Source organism: Apis mellifera, linkage group LG12 (genome assembly GCF_003254395.2).
Source record: "Apis mellifera strain DH4 linkage group LG12, Amel_HAv3.1, whole genome shotgun sequence".
Taxonomy (NCBI): domain Eukaryota; kingdom Metazoa; phylum Arthropoda; class Insecta; order Hymenoptera; family Apidae; genus Apis; species Apis mellifera.
The window spans coordinates 7,734,064-7,755,436 of record NC_037649.1 but is presented as its reverse complement, the minus strand read 5'-3'; the positions used below and the strand labels follow the sequence as shown (position 1 = coordinate 7,755,436).

General features: G+C 42.3%; 1 protein-coding gene across 1 annotated transcript; it reads right to left on the bottom strand.

Moving 5' to 3' along the window:
* Position 1: 1 nt before the first annotated feature.
* Positions 2-20,299, bottom strand: LOC102655824. The gene is made up of 4 exons (XM_006565160.3): positions 18,290-20,299; positions 14,118-14,327; positions 12,896-13,176; positions 2-1,156 (listed from the first exon to the last, which is right to left on the bottom strand). The coding sequence occupies exons 1-4, from the start codon at positions 19,200-19,202 to the stop codon at positions 914-916; spliced, it is 1,647 nt and encodes a 548-aa protein (XP_006565223.1). The 5' UTR covers positions 19,203-20,299; the 3' UTR covers positions 2-913.
* Positions 20,300-21,373: the final 1,074 nt, after the last annotated feature.

Here is a 21,373-nt window from a genome sequence, read left to right as displayed (position 1 = left end):
ATTTATAATTACGTATGAATTTTATTCATGAACCACAAAAGATATGAAGTAATTAGCATAGACAGTTTTATTGCAATATATTACATAGATCATAATGCATCACAATGAATAATTACATTTGGTTTTTTTCGATGCCCGAGAGCATGATACCTTAAAATTTAGGTACATATCTTAATAATAATCGTTAACGTTACGTCTAGTACAACCTTATACGATACCTTACAGAAAATTACGCAAACTTACATCCATTTCTACTTACAATATAATACATTTCTCAGTTTAATGGAAATTCCATTGTTTTGAAAAAAAAAAAGAAACATTAGAGAGAAAAGTTTCAATAAACAGAAATATATATTTCAATTTAATTTGTATATCTTTCTTGGTAAATGTTTTACGAATTAATTTCAAAATAATTATTAACATCATTGAAACACCATCAATGTTATACCCATCGAGAAAAGAGATTGATAAAAAATAAAATTCCTTTTGTATATAAAGATCAGTTTACAAAAAAAAAGAACGATATCATTACAAATACAGAAAAGATTGTATCACGGTGAAGGATTAAAAGAATCGTTCGGAAAAATACTCGGAGAAAAATACATCAATTTTTAAAATTGTACGAATATACGAATCGTTTTATCAACAATATAAAACAATCGGACATCGTAAATTTTATGATCTCGATTAATAAAATCGTTTGGAATATTCCGTAGTATCCCAAGTCTGATAATCATTATTATTTTTTTCATCAAAAAAGACATATTTCGATTACGATTTAGCCGGAGTTATAAAACTCGAGTTCGATTTTCCGATGCAGATTGTCCTCCTCGTGTAATAATAATCCTGAATTGCTCGGATCATGGTCTCGTCAAACGAACACATTCGCATCAGGATACTCGTTGGAATTTCATCACGTGACATTGATCTCCTCGTCCTCCTCATTCTCCGTTTGTTCTTCCGGCCGCTGTGGACTCGTCAAAGGACTAACGTCGCTCAAATCCAATCGAGGCCTATCTCCATCGGCGTCGCTTAAGTCGGGGTTAGGATTGTTCTTGTTTGGCAATGTCTGCTCCCGCGAACCCCCGGTTGCTAGCAACTCCCTCTCTTTGCTATTCCTCCACTTCATTCGCCGATTTTGGAACCAGATCTTCACCTGGACACACACAATTCGACACGTTGCGTTTATTTTACGTGATATAATATAAATAATTAAATAACTTAATCAAGATAAAGATTTGACGAATCGATTTGGAAGAATTTTTATATAGGAATATTTTTGACGATGATTTGAAGAATGTTAGAAATAAACAACTTCGTTGAAATGGCTCTAAAAAATTAAATTTAATTAGTATTTTCTTAAGTGATTTGTTCAAATGTAACTTTTTCTTTTCCACAAAACGATCACTAATTCGTGAAATTAGGAAATTGAGGAAGGGAGCGGTGTTCTCACAGTTCTCTCAGTCATTTTCATCCTCTATTAAAGACCATAATACATATTACTGAACGGTCGAACGAGCCAACGTCAAACGCACATGAACTTTGAAAATTTTCCGTACCCCTACCCTTTGTATCCCTTTTCCAGCCAGTTTCGCCTCTCCTTCGTGCCACCCTTCACTTCCCCGATACCTGTGTTCCCACTTTATTACAGCCTTGAGCTGTAATAACGTCGAAACGATGTTGACCCGAAGCGTTGGCCGCGAATTGATTTACCTAAACTACTTTTCCAATTTTTCATTCCTCTCCACTTTGTCCCACATCTGATATGATCCGTTAATTAATCCATTCGTGGATGCACCTCACATCCCTTCAGATCTCGAAGATTTCTTTTCGATTTTAAGAAAATGATTAAGACTCAATGCGATGTTTGCAAAATTTTGTTTAAGATGAGAGAATATTCGATAATGTTTTAATTTGGAGGATTAAATTTTTTGATTCGATTTAAGAAGAATCTGATGGGGATAAATTAAAAATCGTTTAAAAATCGATTGGATAGGGAGACCATGTTGTCCCAGAGTGAGGGAGAGCCAAAATGATTTAATGTCGGACGGTTGATTGGTTGAGAGACAAAAGGAAACTCATTGGCATTAATATTCGTACGATTCGTATTCGTTATTTGACGGGAATATTGTGTTTTAAAAAGGGGTTTTAAATACAACTATTAACAACTTTTGAAATCTTTTCAACAACATTATCTGCGCTTGACATCAGCCGCCTCGTTATTAATACTGCTTGACCCTGTTGGTAGGAAGGGCGAGAAATTGATAAAAAAGGTTTATTATTCTTTAATATCTCGTCGAACATTTTATGGAACTTGGCGAACGTGTTGCGTGCAACTGACACGTTGAAATGTGAACGAACTTGATGCGTCAATGCATCTTTCTTCTTGTTACATACTTTTTATTGTTTTCATTTATTTCCTTCAATTTTTTATTTTTCTTTTTTTTTTATTCATCAATTTTTTCTTTTTTTTTTTTTTTTTTAAGTATAAACGTGATTAAATTTAAATAATACATACATATATCAGATTTAAATTTATAATATTTCTAGATTGAATTTCATCAAATTTATTTAAATTCTATAACCAAGTGGAACAATTTTTCTAATCATCTTTTGAATTCGAAAACAAATTTTAAGTACGTAGGTGAGAAAATTATATGGATCTGCCAAGGGTTAATTTTGCCCAAATTGTTTTCGTATTTTCATTTGGCGGGGTGTGTGCACTTGACACGATGCACGAACCCTAACGATTCGACGTGTTAATACGCAGTGGGGTAAATTCCGCGTTGTATCCTGAATAAAGGATCCTGGTCCAAAATTTGGAATCAATTTTTCTCTCTCGTTTCGTCCAATTCGATCCAATTTTTTCATCAAATTGAAATCAACGTTACAGATGTATTGATAATATTTTCATCCATTTCGTTTTTCCATCTTTCTTTTTATCATCTTTGAAAATGCTATTGCATCATCATTATGTAACTCATACAGTGTGAAATAAAATATATATATTTGAAACGAACGAATTTTTATGATCAAACGATTCTACGATGAACGATTTCATGGAAATAAATATAAATAATTTATAGTTCAAACTAATCGAAAGATTGATTTTTTATTTATTTATTCGATGTTTAAATAATTACGCGAGTAAATTTGGAATTTTTTTAATATTTATAAAAGAGGGTCTTATATATTTTTGTATCTCAATAATTGATATAAATTGTTCTTTATTGATTCGGTCATTTATTGCTCGATGATCGATTGAAAGGAGTACAATCTACAATTTTTGCGCGAAATTTCACAAACGTCGATCTGGCTTGACGTTTTGCATAAAAATTCTGTTTAAAAATTCCACTTTTAACGCCCGATTAATTAAAATGATTTATAATTTGGTGTTTGAATCATCTTGGGGATGATAGATTTCCGAAAAATATATCGACGAAATTTTCTTTCTTTTTTTTGTGAAAGTGTCGAACTATCGGATAAAATCAAAACGATAATAGTAGTCGTTTAAAAGGCAAAAATCCCTTGAAATCCGATGCTTTCGACGAACGAAAAAGATTATAAGAGGGAGTGGATTAATATCGAGCTCAAGACGTTGTTCGCTTAGGGTTGAACACTCCATCCAGGAGAATGCTTGAAAATGAAAACCAGGAGGGGATCGCTTTGCCACGCGAGTACATATTAAAAAAAAAAAGAAAAGAAAAGAGAAGAGAAGAAAGAAGAAAAGAAGAAAAATCGAGATAATATCGATATTTATTCACTGCTGTTTAACTGGAGAAAAAAAAGAAGAATCCTCGATAGAAATTTCAGAAGCAAGAGAAATTCATCGATAATTTCTACGATAAGTTCTCAACGAGCGGAAATTTTGCATTCCAATGGAATCAAAGGATTCGTACTTTCCGGTTCCGGCCGATTCTTTTTCTTTTTCTTCTTCTTCTCTTTCTTTTCGTTTTACGTTTTGCAAGTGGCGACGGTGATTGATTGTCCCGTCAGCGGCAGACAGGTTCGGGAACTGTATAACAAAAGTAACAAAGCTGTTCTCCGTTCCTGGGTGTGAAAGACGCGCCAGGCTTTTCGTACAACTCGAATCATTCCATTGTTCGCGCTTTTCATTGCTTCTGTCCATGTTATATATATATATATATATACATATCTTTCCGCAACTTTCGATCATTTTTATAAATCCAACTTCCAATCTCTTCCCGTCAAATTTTCCCTTCCAAAAATACTATCCCCCCTCGTTCGCGAGATCAGAAAAAAAGATTGTATCAAAAAATTGTATATCCAAACAAGATTCTCGTTTTATCTCACCTTATCGAACCGTGATATATAATTGAAATTACCCATTAATGGCCGTAATTGCTATTTCAATAACAAAGCTACGGATAATTCGAATATCATAATCAATGATCACTCGAACAGCCACGCTCGATGCAATAATTACTCGAATCGCTTCACCGCCCCTCGATTCAATTTCTCTCCCTCTCCATCACCACCACCCTCTCCCTCCCCCGAATCACGTTTAATCGTTAACTTATTGGCTGGAGAGGCCACGCGTTCGCGCGCCCCTTTCACCTTTCCTCCCCCCTCCTTTCCCCAATTCAAAATCCTTAAACACCTCCTCCTCCCTCGCCTCGATTAAACATCAACCACCCCCTATATATCTCACCTTGCGAAAGAAAAACACTGGATCGTCGTAAAATTTCTCCCCCTTTGAGAAAGAAAGAAAAAGCTTCCCCTGCTCTGCTTCTAAATCATCATCCCCCGAAACCGATCCCGAGGATCCGATAATATAAGGCGAATATAACTCCGATCCTTCACCTATTCCTATTAAAATAAAAAAGAAAAAGAGAGAGAAAGAGGGAGAAGAAAAGGAAACGTTTCACGCGATACGCGATAAGGATCGGATACGAAAGGATCAGGAATAACGAACGACATCCGAAACGCGTTCTATAGAGTGGATAATCGTTAAACGATTGGCTGCAGTCAGCCTACCGGCCTCTCCTTTCCTCGGCCACCCTCCTAACCACCTTGCTCCTTCCCATCTCTTCTCCTCCATTCCCTTCTCCTCGCGGCCACGCGCGACCGCCCTTACTTCCGCCCCACCTCCGCGAGAACCGCCACGAGGGCCACCCTCTTTATCTCCCTACGACTCACCCTCTTTCGTCCTCTCTCCCGTATACACATACACACAAATACATATATATATATATATACACGAAGTACGATAGGTAGTTCGGTGCGCGGCGGTGACGCCATCTGGCGCAGTTTAATAAAAGACGATCGATTATGACGTCGGCCTCAGAACTACCCCTCAGTCACGATCCTCCGGCTCGCCATCCCTCCTTCCTTCCTCTCCTTTGTCTCTCCACCCCTCTCGATAACCTCTCCCTTCCCCTCTGCATCGTTCTTTCCTTCTCCTCCTCCTCCTCCTCCTTCTTTTCTCTTTCTCTCGTCTCGCCCCAAGTGGTTCTCGTGGTGCATCTCGTAGAGAGAGAGAGAGAGAGGAAGGGTGCACCACCACCATCAGCACCACCACCACCACCACCACCGTCGCCGCCTCCAACCTGGCCGTGGTATCGTTCGGTGGGGCGAGGAGATCGAAGGGCACGGAGGCGGAGAAAAGGGGCGAGAAGCGGGCAGGCGACTAGGGGAGAGTGCCAGAGAGGGATTATTTCTTTCTTTCTTTTTTTTTTTCGAGGGAGAGAGGGGTGCGGTCAACGGAGGGGCGAGTGGGCGAGGGGTGGAGAAAAAAGGAGGAAAGGGAGGAAGAGGTACGGCGCAAAGCTGCGATCCTGCGGCCGAAGGGTTGGCTGATGTATGGAAAGGAAGTCGGCTCTTAATGGTGGGGAGGGATTTATCGGAGGAGTCCACGTTCCATCATCCTCGGCGATGCTTTTTAATTGAGCTTATGAACGATAGTGTTAATCCGTTTATCCTTGGATCTATCAGCTTCGATTAATCCATAATCCTTGTGAATCCAAAGTATGTACAATGATGCAATTTTTCTGCACCTTTTCTTCTCACCTCGTTATGACGATATTTATATAATAATCCATTTTATTAAAATCTATCGTTTCTCTTAATATTTTGTACGTGGAATAATAATTAGAAATATACGGAAATTGTATAGCGAGTATTGTTAATACTCTCAATCGTATCTTTTTAATTTAACCAAGTTATTCCACGATTTTGATCATTTTCTTAAAAATGTGCAATGAAGAATCAAAAGAAAATTAATTTCCTTTTCACAAAAATTTCATCTAATCGGGAAGCCGCTCTTTCACGCGCGATTTTATTAGACACGATTCGGCAGTTTTTACGAAAGGAGGGAAGCGTCGATCTCGCGGCGACTTTTACTTGGAAGCACGATCCGGAATTCGCCCGCGTGCCAATAGTATACGTGCATACACAGCTACAACTGTGACTGGCTACGATTTGGCACGAATGGGAACCGATATTTCCGGGCGAAATGTCGTGGGAGCGATGCTAAACGCATTCGATCGCGACACGTGAAGATGTTTGAACGTCGATTTTAAAGGATATGTGACAGGGAGGGGATCAAACGATCTTCCTTGCTAACTTTTTTTAATCTTAACGTATCGAGGGAAGCATTGTATAAAAATTGCTGATGATTCAAAAAAGAAATAAAAAGAGTTATCGATAATGATTGTTTCATTATTAACGATTCTTATCAACAATCTTCTTCGTCCTGATAAGAGCAGCAGAGGACCATTATACGATATTTTTCTCTCAATCTCCTCCCAACACACGGACGAAATTTCGAGTAGTCGTGCTGTGTAAACCACAACGATTCGATCTTCTTTCTCGAGGCATCGTTAGTTTCGTGGAAAGTGATTAAAGTTGATTCACAAAAGGATGAATCTATATGCATACCGCGATATTGTATATTCATGGTTTCTTAGTTCGTCTGACGTCTCTTGCGGGAGGGGGGAGGGGGGGGGGATTCGTGGCGGTTTCTCAAAGTAAAATCCATAATGCATGAAGGTCCACGGGCTAAGCCGAACAGCTTAAAGCTGTAAGATATTGCGCGACGTTATATTCATGTTATTCCCTGTAAGAGGCCCCCTTTGTTTTTAATATCCATCCCAGACTGGATACAAGGTGCAAGGTTTAGGATAGCGACGTTACGACCAACTTCACCGACGACTTGTTCCAACATCCTTCTTCCTTGAGTAGAGAAAAGAACTCAACGTGATCAAGAAGGATCTTACGATAATAATTTCTTGGAGATTCATTGAGATCTTTTATTACAGGTAAAAATTATATAAATTATCGTTAAGGATCGCGAGAAGAAAATTTACATTTTTCTATCTATAATTTATCCGTGATAGAATAGAAGAAGAGAAGATTCCGTATCGACAAGCGATGAAAGAAACAAGATCGTGTTGTGTTTTCCAATCTGGATAGAAGATCGACTGTCGAGTAAATAGTAAAATGGTGAAATCCTCCGTCACAGTGGCCGATTGTTCTTTCGGGGAAAGGTTGGTCAAAGTAAACCCGATCCAAAAGAAGCGCGGCCCTAATGGGTACAAATTGATTTGACCGACGGAATTCAGGAAACTCGATATCCGGGTGAAATGCAACCCTAATGGTCGATCTATCTTAACAGTGTCAGTGTCGGTTTCATGGGAAAGAGCAAGCTGTTCCCCGCGGATCCATCCGCGGTACTGCTAAGATGTAAATACCGGGGAGACGGGTAGGTACCACGACACGAGCTCAATCTTATCTTTTTATAAAATAAAAATTCAACGAGCGGTTATACGTCCCTTTTTAATCAGATTTAAAATTAAAGCCTCCCTCCTCCTCGCTGGAAGACTAAATAGGGCTGTCAGTAACACCGAATGCGAGCCATTCTTCGCGCGACCTTTATAATTCGCTAAATCTTCAAGACGTTTCGATCATCGAACGATCCCTTATTTTCGAGATAAAGAAATGAAAAAGATGGAAGGAAGATGGGAGGGTGCGTTTTAATTTAGCATCCTCCACTCGATCTCCACGCGAACAGGCATCACCACGCTCTCTGATATCTTTATAATTAACACGACATCGTCCCCTATTCTCCTTATCACAATTATTTGATATCTATGATAAAAAACATGAAAAAATTTCAAACACATTTATGGTTAGATAATTTATATTCAATTAAACGTATAACTTCGAATAAAAAAAATCTATGTAATTCTGAAGGATATCGTGGTCAAAGAATCTCGAATAATTTGTTAAAAAAAGAAAAATAAAGAGGAAGAAACAAAAATATATTTATAGAAAGCAAGTGTCTTTTTTTTTTTAATTATATCACAAGTTGGGATTAAAAATTATTCTTTCACGAATTAACACGAGGCACGTGACTCTGGCAGGTTTGAAGGTTCCCGAGGAGGAAGAGGAGCGTCGTGGCGCCGTCGGTTTTGATTATTAAAAAGATAACAAGCCCCGCGGTTCCTCTCTTTATCTTTTCCTGCGCTTCCGCCTGTCCGACGGAAACGTCTTAAGCACAAAAGTGGCTCGATGCTCTTAATTCCGGTTAATTTAAGGTCGACGCGTTGATGATGAATCCCGCCCAAGGGCGATTCACGAACGGTTTTGACACGGGCTACGCCTCCGATCTTCCTCCTCCGTGATAGGATTTGAAACTTTTTTTTCCCTTTTTTATTTTTACCGCGCTGCGATGAATCCTGACAAACTTCTTTTCTTACTCTCGAGCGTAAAAATTCGACGTGAAAAGTGTGGGGTGATATTTACCTTCAAGACAAGTTGAACATTTTTCTTTTTTTTTCTGATTCTATCAAACGTTCTCGAAATTTTCAAATACAATTTCGAAATGTTCTAAGGAATTGAGGAAGGGAAAGTTATTTAACGATTAACTTTTTTCCTTTTTTTTTCGTCAAAATATATATCCTTGAAAGAATATACATTCACCGCGAAAAAGAAATTAATTAATTAATTAAGATTGACGGGATATATATGAAAATGTGAAGGAGGGTAACTTCTTGAGTATTTAATTTTTCTTTTATTTTTATATATATAAAAAGAGTTGGATGGACGTTTTCTTCTCGTTAAAGAAATCAAGAGGAACAAAGACGAAGGAGGGTGTACTCGGAGAAGGGTGAGCTCGCTCACCATCACTAATTACTTTAGTCATCCCCCTTTAACCCTCGACGTCCCTCTTAGACCCACCCTCGTCATAAACTGTAGTGAAGACTCGAACCTGAGCGAAACGACGGCACCTTGCCTTCTCTTCTCTCCTGTCCCGAACCCTTCTTCACCCCCTCCCTCGCCTTTTCTCAAAGTACGGGCCACCCCTTGGAAAAGCTTTATTATTATCATCCACCCGTACACCGCAAGTCTTTAATTAAATCTCACGAAAGATTCATAAAACCGGTATGATTACAAATACGATAAAGGACGAAACTTAATAGGAAAAGATTCCTCCGTTCAACGGAATTTTATATCATTTTTCTTTTTTTCTTTTCTTTAAAGAACCGTTTTCTCATTTTTTTCGTTATATATTTATTTAAGCAGAAATTTGATCTCTTTAAAATTCTCTTTTATTTGTTTATTCTTTTGCTATTGTATTTAATCATTAATAATAATCGCATAATTTATTGATAATAATTGTTGCTTCCTTTATAACATTAGAAGAAAGATTTGATGGAAAGTAAGTGGATTTAATTAATAAATTAGATCGAAAAATCATCTCGAAAGTTATTGGAGAGGATAGGGAAAATCTCGGCATCTGGTGCTCGCAGCTGAACATTATTAAGAGAAACAGAAAAGAGGAACTCCGGAGGGAAGAGAAAGCCATCATCGGACAATAATCGCTTTTATGGGTGTTCGTGTGGTGAACCGTGATATTAGATAGCAGCCAAGTGCGCAGGCCATGCTCCTCAAATCGCACAACACTCAACATACCCTCCAACAACTTCGAAATTGTTCTTTCCTTTCCTTTTTGCCCCGTTTCCTACGTGACGATACAAACATCAACGGTTCATCGTTTCGAAAAAAAATAAAATTGTTACGTTCAATATCGCGAGAGGAAAAAGTTCTAGATCTTTCTCTGATTCTCGACAATTTTTAATTCCATTTTTAATTTATTAATCCAATAATCAAGGATTGAAAGTAAAAATGATTAAATTGAAAAAAAAATCAATTACGAATACACGTATCTTTTGAAATTGTACTAAGAAAAAATCGTGACGTGACATTTTAAGATTAGAGATATCTTTCTTCAATATTATTATCAAATATTCTGCTGATCAATGAACTTCCAACCCCTATAACCATTTTATTATGACAGCTCGTGAAATCTCGTTCGAAAATGCGGCAGCCTTTAATCGTAAAAAAAGAAGAAGAAGAAAAAGACTTTCTTATATATATATATATCTCCACGTTGATATTATCAATTGTTCCACCACCGATTGGACCGGAGGGAGAAGAAGAGGAGGAAGAAGAAGATGAAGAAAGGGAGACAAACTCTTTGCATTATTCGGATTCGCAAGAACCGCCAATTTACTTCAACTCCAAAGTACCGGTTGGTTCTTACACATATATGTATAAGTATTTCTCCGTATATATATATACATATATATATATATATATATATATATACACAGATATCCATGCACATGTACGCGTGGTCCTTAGATTTTCTCGTAAAACCACAGGCAGAGTGGGCTTCAACCAATGGCGGTGAAGGCATGGCGCTCGAGGTGTGAATTATACATGAGAATATATCCTTCCGTGCCCTTTCCTCTCCTTCTGTATATCCTCTATTCCTAACCTCATCTCCCTCTACTCGACCCTTCCCTAACCAATGGTTATCTCTTACCCTTATTTGCGCCTCATCTACATACGATCCTATGCTCGTACGCTTATGCAAAATGTATCGTTCCAGTTACGAACAGGGATCAGAAGAGTTCCCTTTCTCGAATAAGAAAAAAGAAAGGAAAAAGAATTATCGCAAACCTTCATATTTTTTTCTCTTTTTCATTCATCGAGTTTGAATAGAGTAGAAGTTTAATTGGAACCGATGGTTCGTCTTGTCCTCTCATGACTCGTCTTCTCCTATCCTCTTAAATGCTCTCGTCATGTCTCATCAAGATGTACAGTTCTCGAAATTCAGAATCCAACGCGAATCACGTTGGATGAATGATAATTTTAATCTTGACTTTAGAAAACTATTGGCAATTGTATATATATGTAATGTATCTACTCTCGACAACTTTTAGAGAATATTTTACGTTTACTTTTGAATTAGTGAGCATGGTTCAAACGATAAAACGAGAAATAATTCGAGAGGAGAGAGCAGAGGAACGAAACTAACGAGAACACGCATCCCGGTGTATCAGAGCGGAAACTACGCTCATGAAATCAAATGAAACTAACTTACAGTGCCGTTTTCTGGGCATCGTTTAGTTTCATTAACGTCGCCGCAGCTAGAGCCGGCCTGCTAGAGACGGCGACGACGAGAGTCGATGTGTGCGCCACACGAGTGCACCCCCGCTCCCGTCGAGGTGTACGTGTGCAGCTAATGAACTGGCATCGCCCGATTAACCCCAAACCGGGGCTATTATATGCTTCTAACACCATGTGCACCTACGCCACCGCTCTTTCTCTCCTCTATATACACGGAGGATGATATCTCGCGTGATCACCTCCATGATCGCCGCTTTGCGACTTCCAATTTTCCCATTTTTAAAACATGAAAATGAGAAAATGATTTTTCGTATATATTCTTTTCGATTGCGTTTGAACTTGATATGATAATCTTGGATGATAATCATTTTTACGTGATCGATCCTTTAGAGACTTTAACAAGACTCTTTCAAATTTTGAATTTGAGAATTCAAAGTTATTTGGAAAGTTAGCGGATTTTAATAAAAGAAAAGATATATAAACGTTTGTCGGAATTTCTTCTTATTTAGAAATGTTATCATGTTGGACAGAATTAATTTCCTTTATTTTATTTTATTCAAATATCTGATCTCTTTTTCAGATTGAATCTCTATTTTCGTTTATTCGATACGCTGTCCCGTTTTCAAAGGTATCAGAATTTATGGAAACCTATACTCGGCAAAGTTTTCAGAATTGATGTATTCAGCGTGTGAGAGTTTGTTCGGCGAAATCTGAGCATTAGTCTCTATCAATTCGGTGAATGGAGTTGTTGAAGGGAGAGAGCAATTCCGTCGGTGAATTAAATTCTCCGTTGGAAACAGAGGGTTTCGTACTTCGTTAAAGCGACGATTAGTGCTCTAATAAGGTCATTAAGCGCCATACATTCCGGACTAACCTCCCTCCTTCCTTCCTCCGGATTAATTTCTTAATTATGCGTTTCCTCCATCAATCCCGAGAATCGCATCGTTCGTCACACGTTTGCTACAAATAAATAACCGTTGTCGAATCTCCGTGATGATAAATTGAATAACTTCCGACGAAAAAAAAAAATTTGTCCGATTCAGAAATATAATTTCGAACGAGAGTTTCTATCTCCATTAATTACTGTAATAATTTGTACGAATAAATTGGCCTTCTAATAAACGTGTAATTGTTCATCGTGGAAACGATCGATAAATAAGTGTTCGCCTCGATAGTTGGATCAGCAAATTAGTACGCTATTAAGATCATTAAACGCGGTATTAAGCATCACGTTGCCCATTCATGCGGCTGCGAAGGCAACCGCTTGATCATGACAAGCCTGTGCACATTATAATACACGCAAGTTTACCCGAATATATGATAATGGCATATTTGATGCCATTATCTCGTAATCGTTATTATTCATCTAACGAAATCTGCTTTTCTTTTTCTCTCTTTTTCTTTAATCACTCGATCGTTCGATTGAAATTACTTTTACATTTTTTTTTTTCCTTACCTGGGAATCCTTAAGACCGAGTTTCTCAGCCAGCTTCTTACGATCCGGCTTGCTGATGTACTTTTGTATTTGAAACCTCTTCTCAAGGCCGCGCCTCTGAAGATCCGAGAACACCGCCCTTCTCATCATTCCTCGACGTGGTTTTCCACGGGCGTTCGTCGCCCATGGAAATACCAGGCCAGTGCTGGCAAAGTCGCCGAGACCGCCTTGAATCGCACCTGGGAACGCTGTCCCACCACCTGGGGCACCCGGATGATGACCCCCAGTTCCGGAACCGGCAACTACACAATTCATTTAACAATTCGATTAATTGTTAAATTTATCCCTAATCGTTGGAAAATTGACACATATATAATTCCTATATCATATTGTAATACGTTACATATTTTTTAATATAATTCGATCGATAAAAATAATAATTTTTTGGAAGAATCGAGTTTGGAAAAATTAAGGATTAATTATTGCGTATAATATATTATAAAAAAAGAAGAAGAAATATTCTCTTCTTCTTTCTCTGGTTGATCTGGTTGTTCATCGGAAGGAAAAAAAGATATCTATAGGGAAAAATTGATTGGACGAAACATCAAAGCTTTTCGGGCCCCGATAATAATTGGATCAAAGTCATCTAATAACGAACGGGCAATTGAATCTCCAGATCGTATCTGTACAATATTGCCAAGCTGAGCATGACAGTATTATCTGCGCCGATGATATTTGCACGCACTTGTTGCATGCGTGCATTTTGCTTGTGGCGGTGCATGTACATAATATGGTAGTGCTTTCACTGCACTTCATATGCACTCCATGTCCCATACGAGCCTACCTATAACAAGATATTCGATAAACCCGTGCCCGTGCACGTGCCCGCGTTTATACGCTTTGGCGCCATGTGCGGAAGTTTCGGTTTTAAATGTTCATCGAGATTGTGTTTCCGCTTCGCGTCCAGCTTGTTTATTAACTTTTCCTCCAGAATCATATATATGTATATATAATAAACTTTTTATTTTTGTTATTTTTACGAACAAATTTACAACGTTCTGCCTCGTTTATTTAATCTTTTGTTTCTTTTTTTTTCCCCTCTCAGTGAACGGATTAATTATGGAGAATAATAATTATTCGCGCTTGTTTCTTTAATGTTAATTTGATGGAGGATTATAAATAAAGATGGGGATGAAAGAAGAAGATGAGAGGGATCATTTTGTAGGAGAAAATTGATATTTACCTGTCAGGTATGGTCCTCTGTAGAATAATTGTTGCAACGTGTGATGGGCATTGGGCGGTAGATGACGTTGGGGGGGTTGATGGCTCGGCCTGTGATAAGGATGATAAGCCGCGGGTCTGGCGATTGGTTTCGCGATATTGTAACTCGCAGAATTTTGCAAATTCTGCAGGAACGCCGGTATCGCTTCCGGTGGGAGTCCTTGAAAATTCTCTGCACAGACAAAACGAAAACTTTTTTTTGCTTTCACGAATAAAATTTTGTCAATTTGTCGTGGAAAATGCGCGAGCAATAAATATTGAATGAGGTTTCGATTGGTCGTTTAATCGAAAGCGAAAGTTTATTATTATTTTTCACGGCCGAATACCCCGTGAAACGCCCAAGGTTCAGGATCTTCGCACGGCGGAATGCTCAAGTCGTTGTATTCCTTGCGATGCATAATTCGAGCTGACACCCCCGACTAAAACCCTCCTCAACAGCTCCGGGCGAAGCCCAACCTCTTGTTGACGCACGCTTCAACACCTTCGGTATAAATACTCGAATATTTGCTACGTGAGAAATATATCCCTTCGATGTATTTAATCCTCCCTCCCTTTACGAAAATTTCCGAGAAGCTATTAACGAAAATTCATTTTCATGATCATCGTCTATCTGACGAAATAAAAAATAAAAAAGAGGAAGAAGAATGGTCCATTAAAAAATAAACAAGTAGTTTTTCAAAAAAAAAAAAAGAAGGAGAAGATATATCAATCATTCAATATCAATCATTCAATTCTGGTTATTTTAAGAGGGTTCGATGTATTTGTACAACATTTTCTTTTTTTTCTTTCAATCGCCACGCCCAATTTAACCAAGAGAAGAAAGAAAACAAGAGAGGAGAGGAGAGGAGAAGGCGACGTGTTTGAAAATAATAAAATAATGGAGGCGCACACGGTACGTTTTTCACGGCGACCAAGAAGCCAGGAATCCGAACGGAGAAAGAGAGGTTTGCCTTGCGTTCAGGCCAGACAATGGTTTAACAATGGCCCATACACCACGTCCTATTGTGCCGGTGTACCCCATAAAATACTCATCGCCTTTTATCGTTGTTTTCCTATCCGGCCAATAAGAGGAGGCCGCCTGCCAGGATCGCAAGCCCTGGCCAACTAATAACGGCTTAACCTCCAACGGAAACATTGAATGGGAATCGTTTTTTAAGCTGCTCCACCTCCTTCGAATTACACCCTTCGCGAATCCCTCTCTCTCTCTCTCTCTCTCTCTTTCCCTTTCGATTCATCCTCTCCTTCTGCGTTTCACGAGACCGTTCAAATCGAGAAGATTAAAACCCTGTGGTCGAGGATGGATCCGAGAACAGTTCAGCGTTGTGTTGTTACAGTTGTGCTATTTTTTTTTCCTTCCTCCCCCTTTTTTTCCCTCTCTCTCTCTCTCTCTTCTTCCCTTTAATGCCCGGGCTTAAAGATCCTCCCTTGGTTTCTACCACCCCAAACTCGATCCATCCCGCGGCCGAGGTACAACATATCGGTGGTTATTCTTTGGGATTAGGGCGTTTGATGCATTATTAAGTAGACACCGATGCAGGTTCCCCGAATGGGAGGGAAACGAACGATTTACGAGGAGGAGAAAAACGATGTTTTCCTATGGTTAGCGGCCCACTGACGTTCCATGCCGGCTTATTACGTCTGATGTGCTAACTCGAGTTTTCGAAGCTAGTGACAGCTAGTCTCCCGTTCCCCAATTTAAAAAACGAAGTTCCCCCCTTCCCTGAACAGACGTTATATTCGCGTAAAATTCTCTCTCGTATCACGGAAAAGTAAGAAGAATAATTAAAAATTACTCAAAGTGTTTGAAAATCCACATCTCCTAGCATCATTTCGAAAGTGAGGTCGAAAAAAAAAGAGAGAAAAACGGATAAGAACGGGAAATAATAAAAACGAGGTACACGCATTTCGCCATCCATCTACACGAGTCTCCCGGTCATGTCACGCTCGATATCGAAAAATATCAATAATAGCGACAAACAACAACGAGAGCCAGGCGGCAACTGAGGAGTGAGGAGCGAGGTGGTGGTGGAGGAGGAGGAGGAGGAGGAATGAAAGCGTGGCACCGTGCCCCCCCCTACCTACGGAAGAGAGACGGAGATCCGTCGTACGCGTCGGGCGAGCGAACGAGCGAGCGAACGAGCGAACCGAACGGGACAGAGAAAGACAGGGAGCGTGGAGCGTGAAAGAGTGCGAGGACCTGGTAAATCGCACAACGATTGGCGAAAATGCTATTCGAAATTTAACGTCGCTCTCCCGTCAAACGCCCATCCACTCCAGACCGTGCGAGAGCTCCCTCCCCTCCGCCCCCACCTCTCCCCTTCCAACCCTATAAACTGCACGTTGCCACGGCATTCGTTCGCGTCCCGTCGATGAATTTCGAGTTTGTTGCCAATCACTTTTTCGCGCAATTATTTCACAACATTTCGACATGACGTACAAACCGAGCGGACCGAACGATAGCACCCTACCACCACCGCTCGTGGAAAGAGGAGGAGGAGGAGGTGGAGGAGGAGGAGGTGGAGGAGGAGGAGGAGGAGGAGATGGGTGGTCGAAAGTGGGTGGTGGTGTACGGTGTTGTTTGGGATGAGTTGCATCAGGGGGTGAGGGGGTGGGACAGCTCATGGACGCTGGAGGGTCTATCGGAGGCGATGGATCCACGCGGGAGGGAGGGGAAGAGATGTAACACATGCACGTGGCACGGTCAATGCATCCGCTATCCGACAAATGCATGAAACTCTCTCCTCCCCCCCCTCCCCTCCGCTATTTCGAGCGCACCAAATTTCCCCGACCATTCTTCTCTATCTCGCCAACGTTACCTTCTCCTCCTCCTCCTCCTCCTCCACCTCCTCCTCCTCTACCAGGCGCATGCATGCAATCCGCCAATGTTAAATGCAACATTTGCCTCTCCATCTATCTACATTCGTCCAACCTCCCCCTCCTCCCCTCCTGATGAACCATCCCTCGAACCGTTCCTCTCTTTCCGTCTCGTTCCCGCTTCTTGCCTTCCTACCTGATTCTATCCCGCTCCCGTCCCCCCTCCCTCCTCGTTTATGTATTTATCGTATGTGCATGAACTTTATCGACTCGTGTCAATCACTCGTTAGTGGTAGGGAAGGATGCAGGGAGGGAGGGAGGGAGGGAAAAAAGAACGACGGGGGAGAGATGCAAGAGATCGTACGGTTGATGTACACTGAAGTGGTTCGAAATACCATCGCGTGTCGTGTTTTCTCGTTTTTTTCCTTCCCTTTCTTTTCTTTCTTTCTTTCTTTTTTTTTTCTCCCCGTGAAAAAACGAATTTCGAATTGTTTCCACCCGATGAGAGGGAGAGAGAGAATATACGACGAAAGAAAGAAATACCCTCATCGAACGTAATACTTCAGAGTTTCGCTCCTTTCGAAGAAATATATTCACATCCGTGTATAATGACGTTTTCACGGTACGATTGCGTCACTATTCCGTAATAGATCGGCCAATTTCGAGAGGACGTCGAAAGGCGGAATTACTGTGAATAAGGAAACGCGATAAGAGGCACGGTAATACATCATTTGATCCTGCCGCTTGTCTAATATTATAGGCACCAATCGTAAGGGCTTAATATTGGGGTGAAGGTAAGTGGCGGACCAGCTGACGTCCTGTGCTCCACCCTGCACGCACGCTGCGTCTCGTCTTGAGGGTGTGCGGATGAGATTTAGGGACCGACGACAGAAATCTGCCGGCGACACTGATTTGTGGTGAGCTTTGTTTCAACACTCTAAACGCTTAGGGATGACGCTCAGATTCTTCCGACACTTTCTCGAAATCTATCCCTTCTAAATTTAATCCTCTCGACCGAAACGATAACTTTGGAAAATTTAATCAAAGATCGTCGACGAACGCGAACGAAAATTGGAATTCGAACCAAGTTTCCGATAAGAACGATCGATCCAATAATCGACGATATTTCAAAGAAAGTATCGGACATAAACGAAATCCCTCTAAACGTTCCTCCTCTAAACATTTACTCGCGAAAGATTTATCATCGACCTCTCGTCTTCGACGGAATTACTAGGATCGCGTCGGCCAGAAAGCGAACGAAAAACTAGAGATCTTAAGCCTAGAGAACAGGAGCCACTAGCCTCGAGTTAGAACAATTACCCGAATGCGGTCGCCTGTCATGATTGCCGCCGAGTATAGCGTTGACGCTGAACTTGAGCTGCGGCTTCTCCTTCTCCTGGATGGTCCTGCATGCGGGTCCTAAGCACTGCTCGTCCCCGCAGGAACAGGCGGCGGTGGTCGTTCTCTCGCCTATCCTGTCGACCACACGCTCCACCGCCACCTCTCTCTCCCCTTGAATCGTCATCTCGTCGGACGTGTGCATGACGTTTCTGCATCCAAGGTCGTACCGCCTGTCCGCCTGCAACGCCGTCACGCGTTCGCCACCCAGGATCCCGCCATCGTCCTTTTCCCTCTCGGCTTGGAGGGAACCACCGTCCATCTCGATACCGATCTGATCCTCGTCCACGTTCGAGTTGCACGAGTCAACGGCGGAGCTCGACCGGTTCTCGATCCTCTCGTTGCAGAGCCTCTCCATCGCGCACAGCCGATCCACGATTACGTGGCCGTCGATTCTCTCGTTGTCCACGTCCACGTACGCGATCTGGCCCCTCTCCATCCCTCCATCCTTGTCCCGGATCATGTGCATCCGATCGTTTTGCCGATCGACCATCCTCCCCGACGATCCTCTCTGCTGATGCTGCTGCTGCTCCCTCACGCCGCACTCGATCATCGGGTTCCCTCTGTCCGTGCCACGTGCGCCCGAGCTGGATCGTTGATCCAGCTGATCCTGGCTCGCGCCCGATGGGGACAATTTCTCCCTCGAGTGCCTCGAGTTCGCCTCGCATTCGCGCTCCCGTTGTCTCGCTACCAGGCTGGCCGCCCAGTTCAAGGTCAGGCTGGTCAGATCGGCGCCGGGCGCCGCCTTGCTCTGGAGCAAGTTCTCCATTAAAAAGGGCGAGGTCATTGCACTTTGTTGCAGATTCTTCAGCATCGCCGCTGACGAAGGAAACATATCACGGCCTCCCTTGGCTTTTCCACCCTCCCTGCCCTCCCCCGAATTCGATCACCCTCGATGTTCTTCCTCCCTTCTTCCCGGGGAACTCACTCAGAATTCTGTGCAACAACTTTTTCAACCGTTTTTCACGATGCTCGGCTATAAGTGTCGAGTCCGATCCTCGTGTCGCGGATATCGTGCATCGAAAACGAACGTATGTCTACCGTTTCACGAGATATTTATCGTAGAAAAATTTCATCGCACAAAAATGTGTCTACGAACGAAATGTCCACGAGCCCTTTTCACCGACTCCCTCCTTTCCGAAACAACGGAAACCAATCGGGATAATTTTCACGATCTTTCAGAATCGGATCTTTATTACATACACATTTCACGGTGGGACGGGACGAGAAGAACGGAAGAAGAGAAAGACGGAAACGGGGAAACTTCACTCCGCCCCGATCCATCGGCACGATCTCTCCATGTCTCCTCCAGGGATCGATCCCCCGTCTCGATCGAAGCACGAGATCACCTCATGGATCTTCTCACTCGGGACGAAATCACAATGCGGAGGACGAAACGGAGCGTGACACAAGCCCGGTCATCTCGGTCGGTATATCGCGCAAGGATGCGTATAACGTATATAAGCGCGCGGACGGACCGACTGTCACGGAGGTGATTATATCCCCGGTGGTGGTGGCGGAACGTGCGATTTCGGCAGCGGAATGTCAACTGGCGTGCATGCGAGCGCAGGGACCCGACACCGAAAGAGGGATAGAGAGAGAAGGGTGAGTGGAGTACTCGGGGAGAGAGCGTGGCAGCGCAACGTGAGAGCGTGCAACCCTCGAATGAAAGCCGACAAAGGCATATAGCTACCTCTCTTGCCCCCTCCCCGTGCGCCGCCGTGATTCTCGAAACAGCCCCCTTTAACGTATATACGCGCCAGTGGCTTACGTGTACACGCACACACACGCACACACAGAGAGAGGGTGGAGGGAGGAAGGAGTGTGTTACTCTGTACCCTTGGTCGCCCGTTCCCTCCCTCCGCGTTCCACCCCTTGGAAGGAAAAGCCGGCGTGCACACACGCGCACACACACGCTCGCCCCTCCTCGCTCCCTCTTAGGTGAGATAATACAGACTATAAGCCGAGCAATTCGGGGTTTGGCTCGCTCGGTAATGCCGTAATAAAATCATACTCCCATCAAACGGCGCTGCGCGCACCCCCCTCGTTTAAAGGTAACAGGAAGGAAGGGGGAGGGAGAGGGAGAGAGGGAGTAGGAGGGGAGGGAAGGACGGAGGCCGAGACGAAGGAACGGAGCGCAAGGAAGGAAGGAAGGAAGGGAAGCGCACTACGTAGCCGAAGCTACGTAGAGTAGAGTGGGTAGGAGAAAGGGGGTGGCTAGCCAAGTGGCAAGGGTGGAAAAAAGCAAGGGAGACTCGCATTCCTTTGGTCCTAACGATTGGATTTTATTTGACGAAGCGGACCAACGGTCCGTCCAATCGGCTGCTTCGAGGGTAGTCCGTAGCCACGCCTATTCACCCCTCTGAATACGCGCCTTCTATTTCTCTCTCTCTCCCTCCTTCTCCTTCTCCCTCTCTGCCTGCCTTTCTCCCTCCCTCTTTCTTTCGCCCCCTGTTCTTACTCCCTCTTGCTCTCACCCTCTCTGCCCGTCCTTCTTCTTCTCGCCTCTCCCCCTCTCCCCCTACACGCACACAAACACGCGCGCACACGTACGCGCATACTTTTGTTACGTCCTTTTCGCTCTTATATATATATATATATATATATATATATATATATATATTCGTTCGGTTTAACCGGCAGGGGTTGCAGAGCGGTTCTCTCTACACCCTTATCAACATTATTATCTCTCACCACTATCAACGCTCTCGCGTTGTACGCCCGCGCGTGTATGTGTGTGTCGTTCCATCGGTGTGGTTAGGTACCTTGCCGCCCGTCTATTGCCGGGTAACACACTATTGCCGCACACGTGCACACGTGCGCGCCTGTATTCCCGTACGTGTCGGACGAGATCGTTTCGCGCAATGTGATTTTCTTGTAAGTATATAATTATATAGCGGCGACCCGTTCTCTATACCGGCCACCGTTCTCTCTCCCCCTCTCCTGGGGAGTTGCTTTAAACCTCTCCCCGTTAACGATTATCATCGGCCGTGTGATAATAACGAT

Coding starts and splice junctions, on each gene's coding strand:
- LOC102655824 (XM_006565160.3), bottom strand. CDS start 19,202: ATGTTTCCTTCGTCAGCGGCGATGCTGAAGAATCTGCAACAAAGTGCA. Junction 14,328..18,289: donor TGACAGGCGACCGCATTCGG/GTAATTGTTCTA, acceptor TTGTCTGTGCAG/AGAATTTTCAAGGACTCCCA. Junction 13,177..14,117: donor CAGAGGACCATACCTGACAG/GTAAATATCAAT, acceptor TGAATTGTGTAG/TTGCCGGTTCCGGAACTGGG.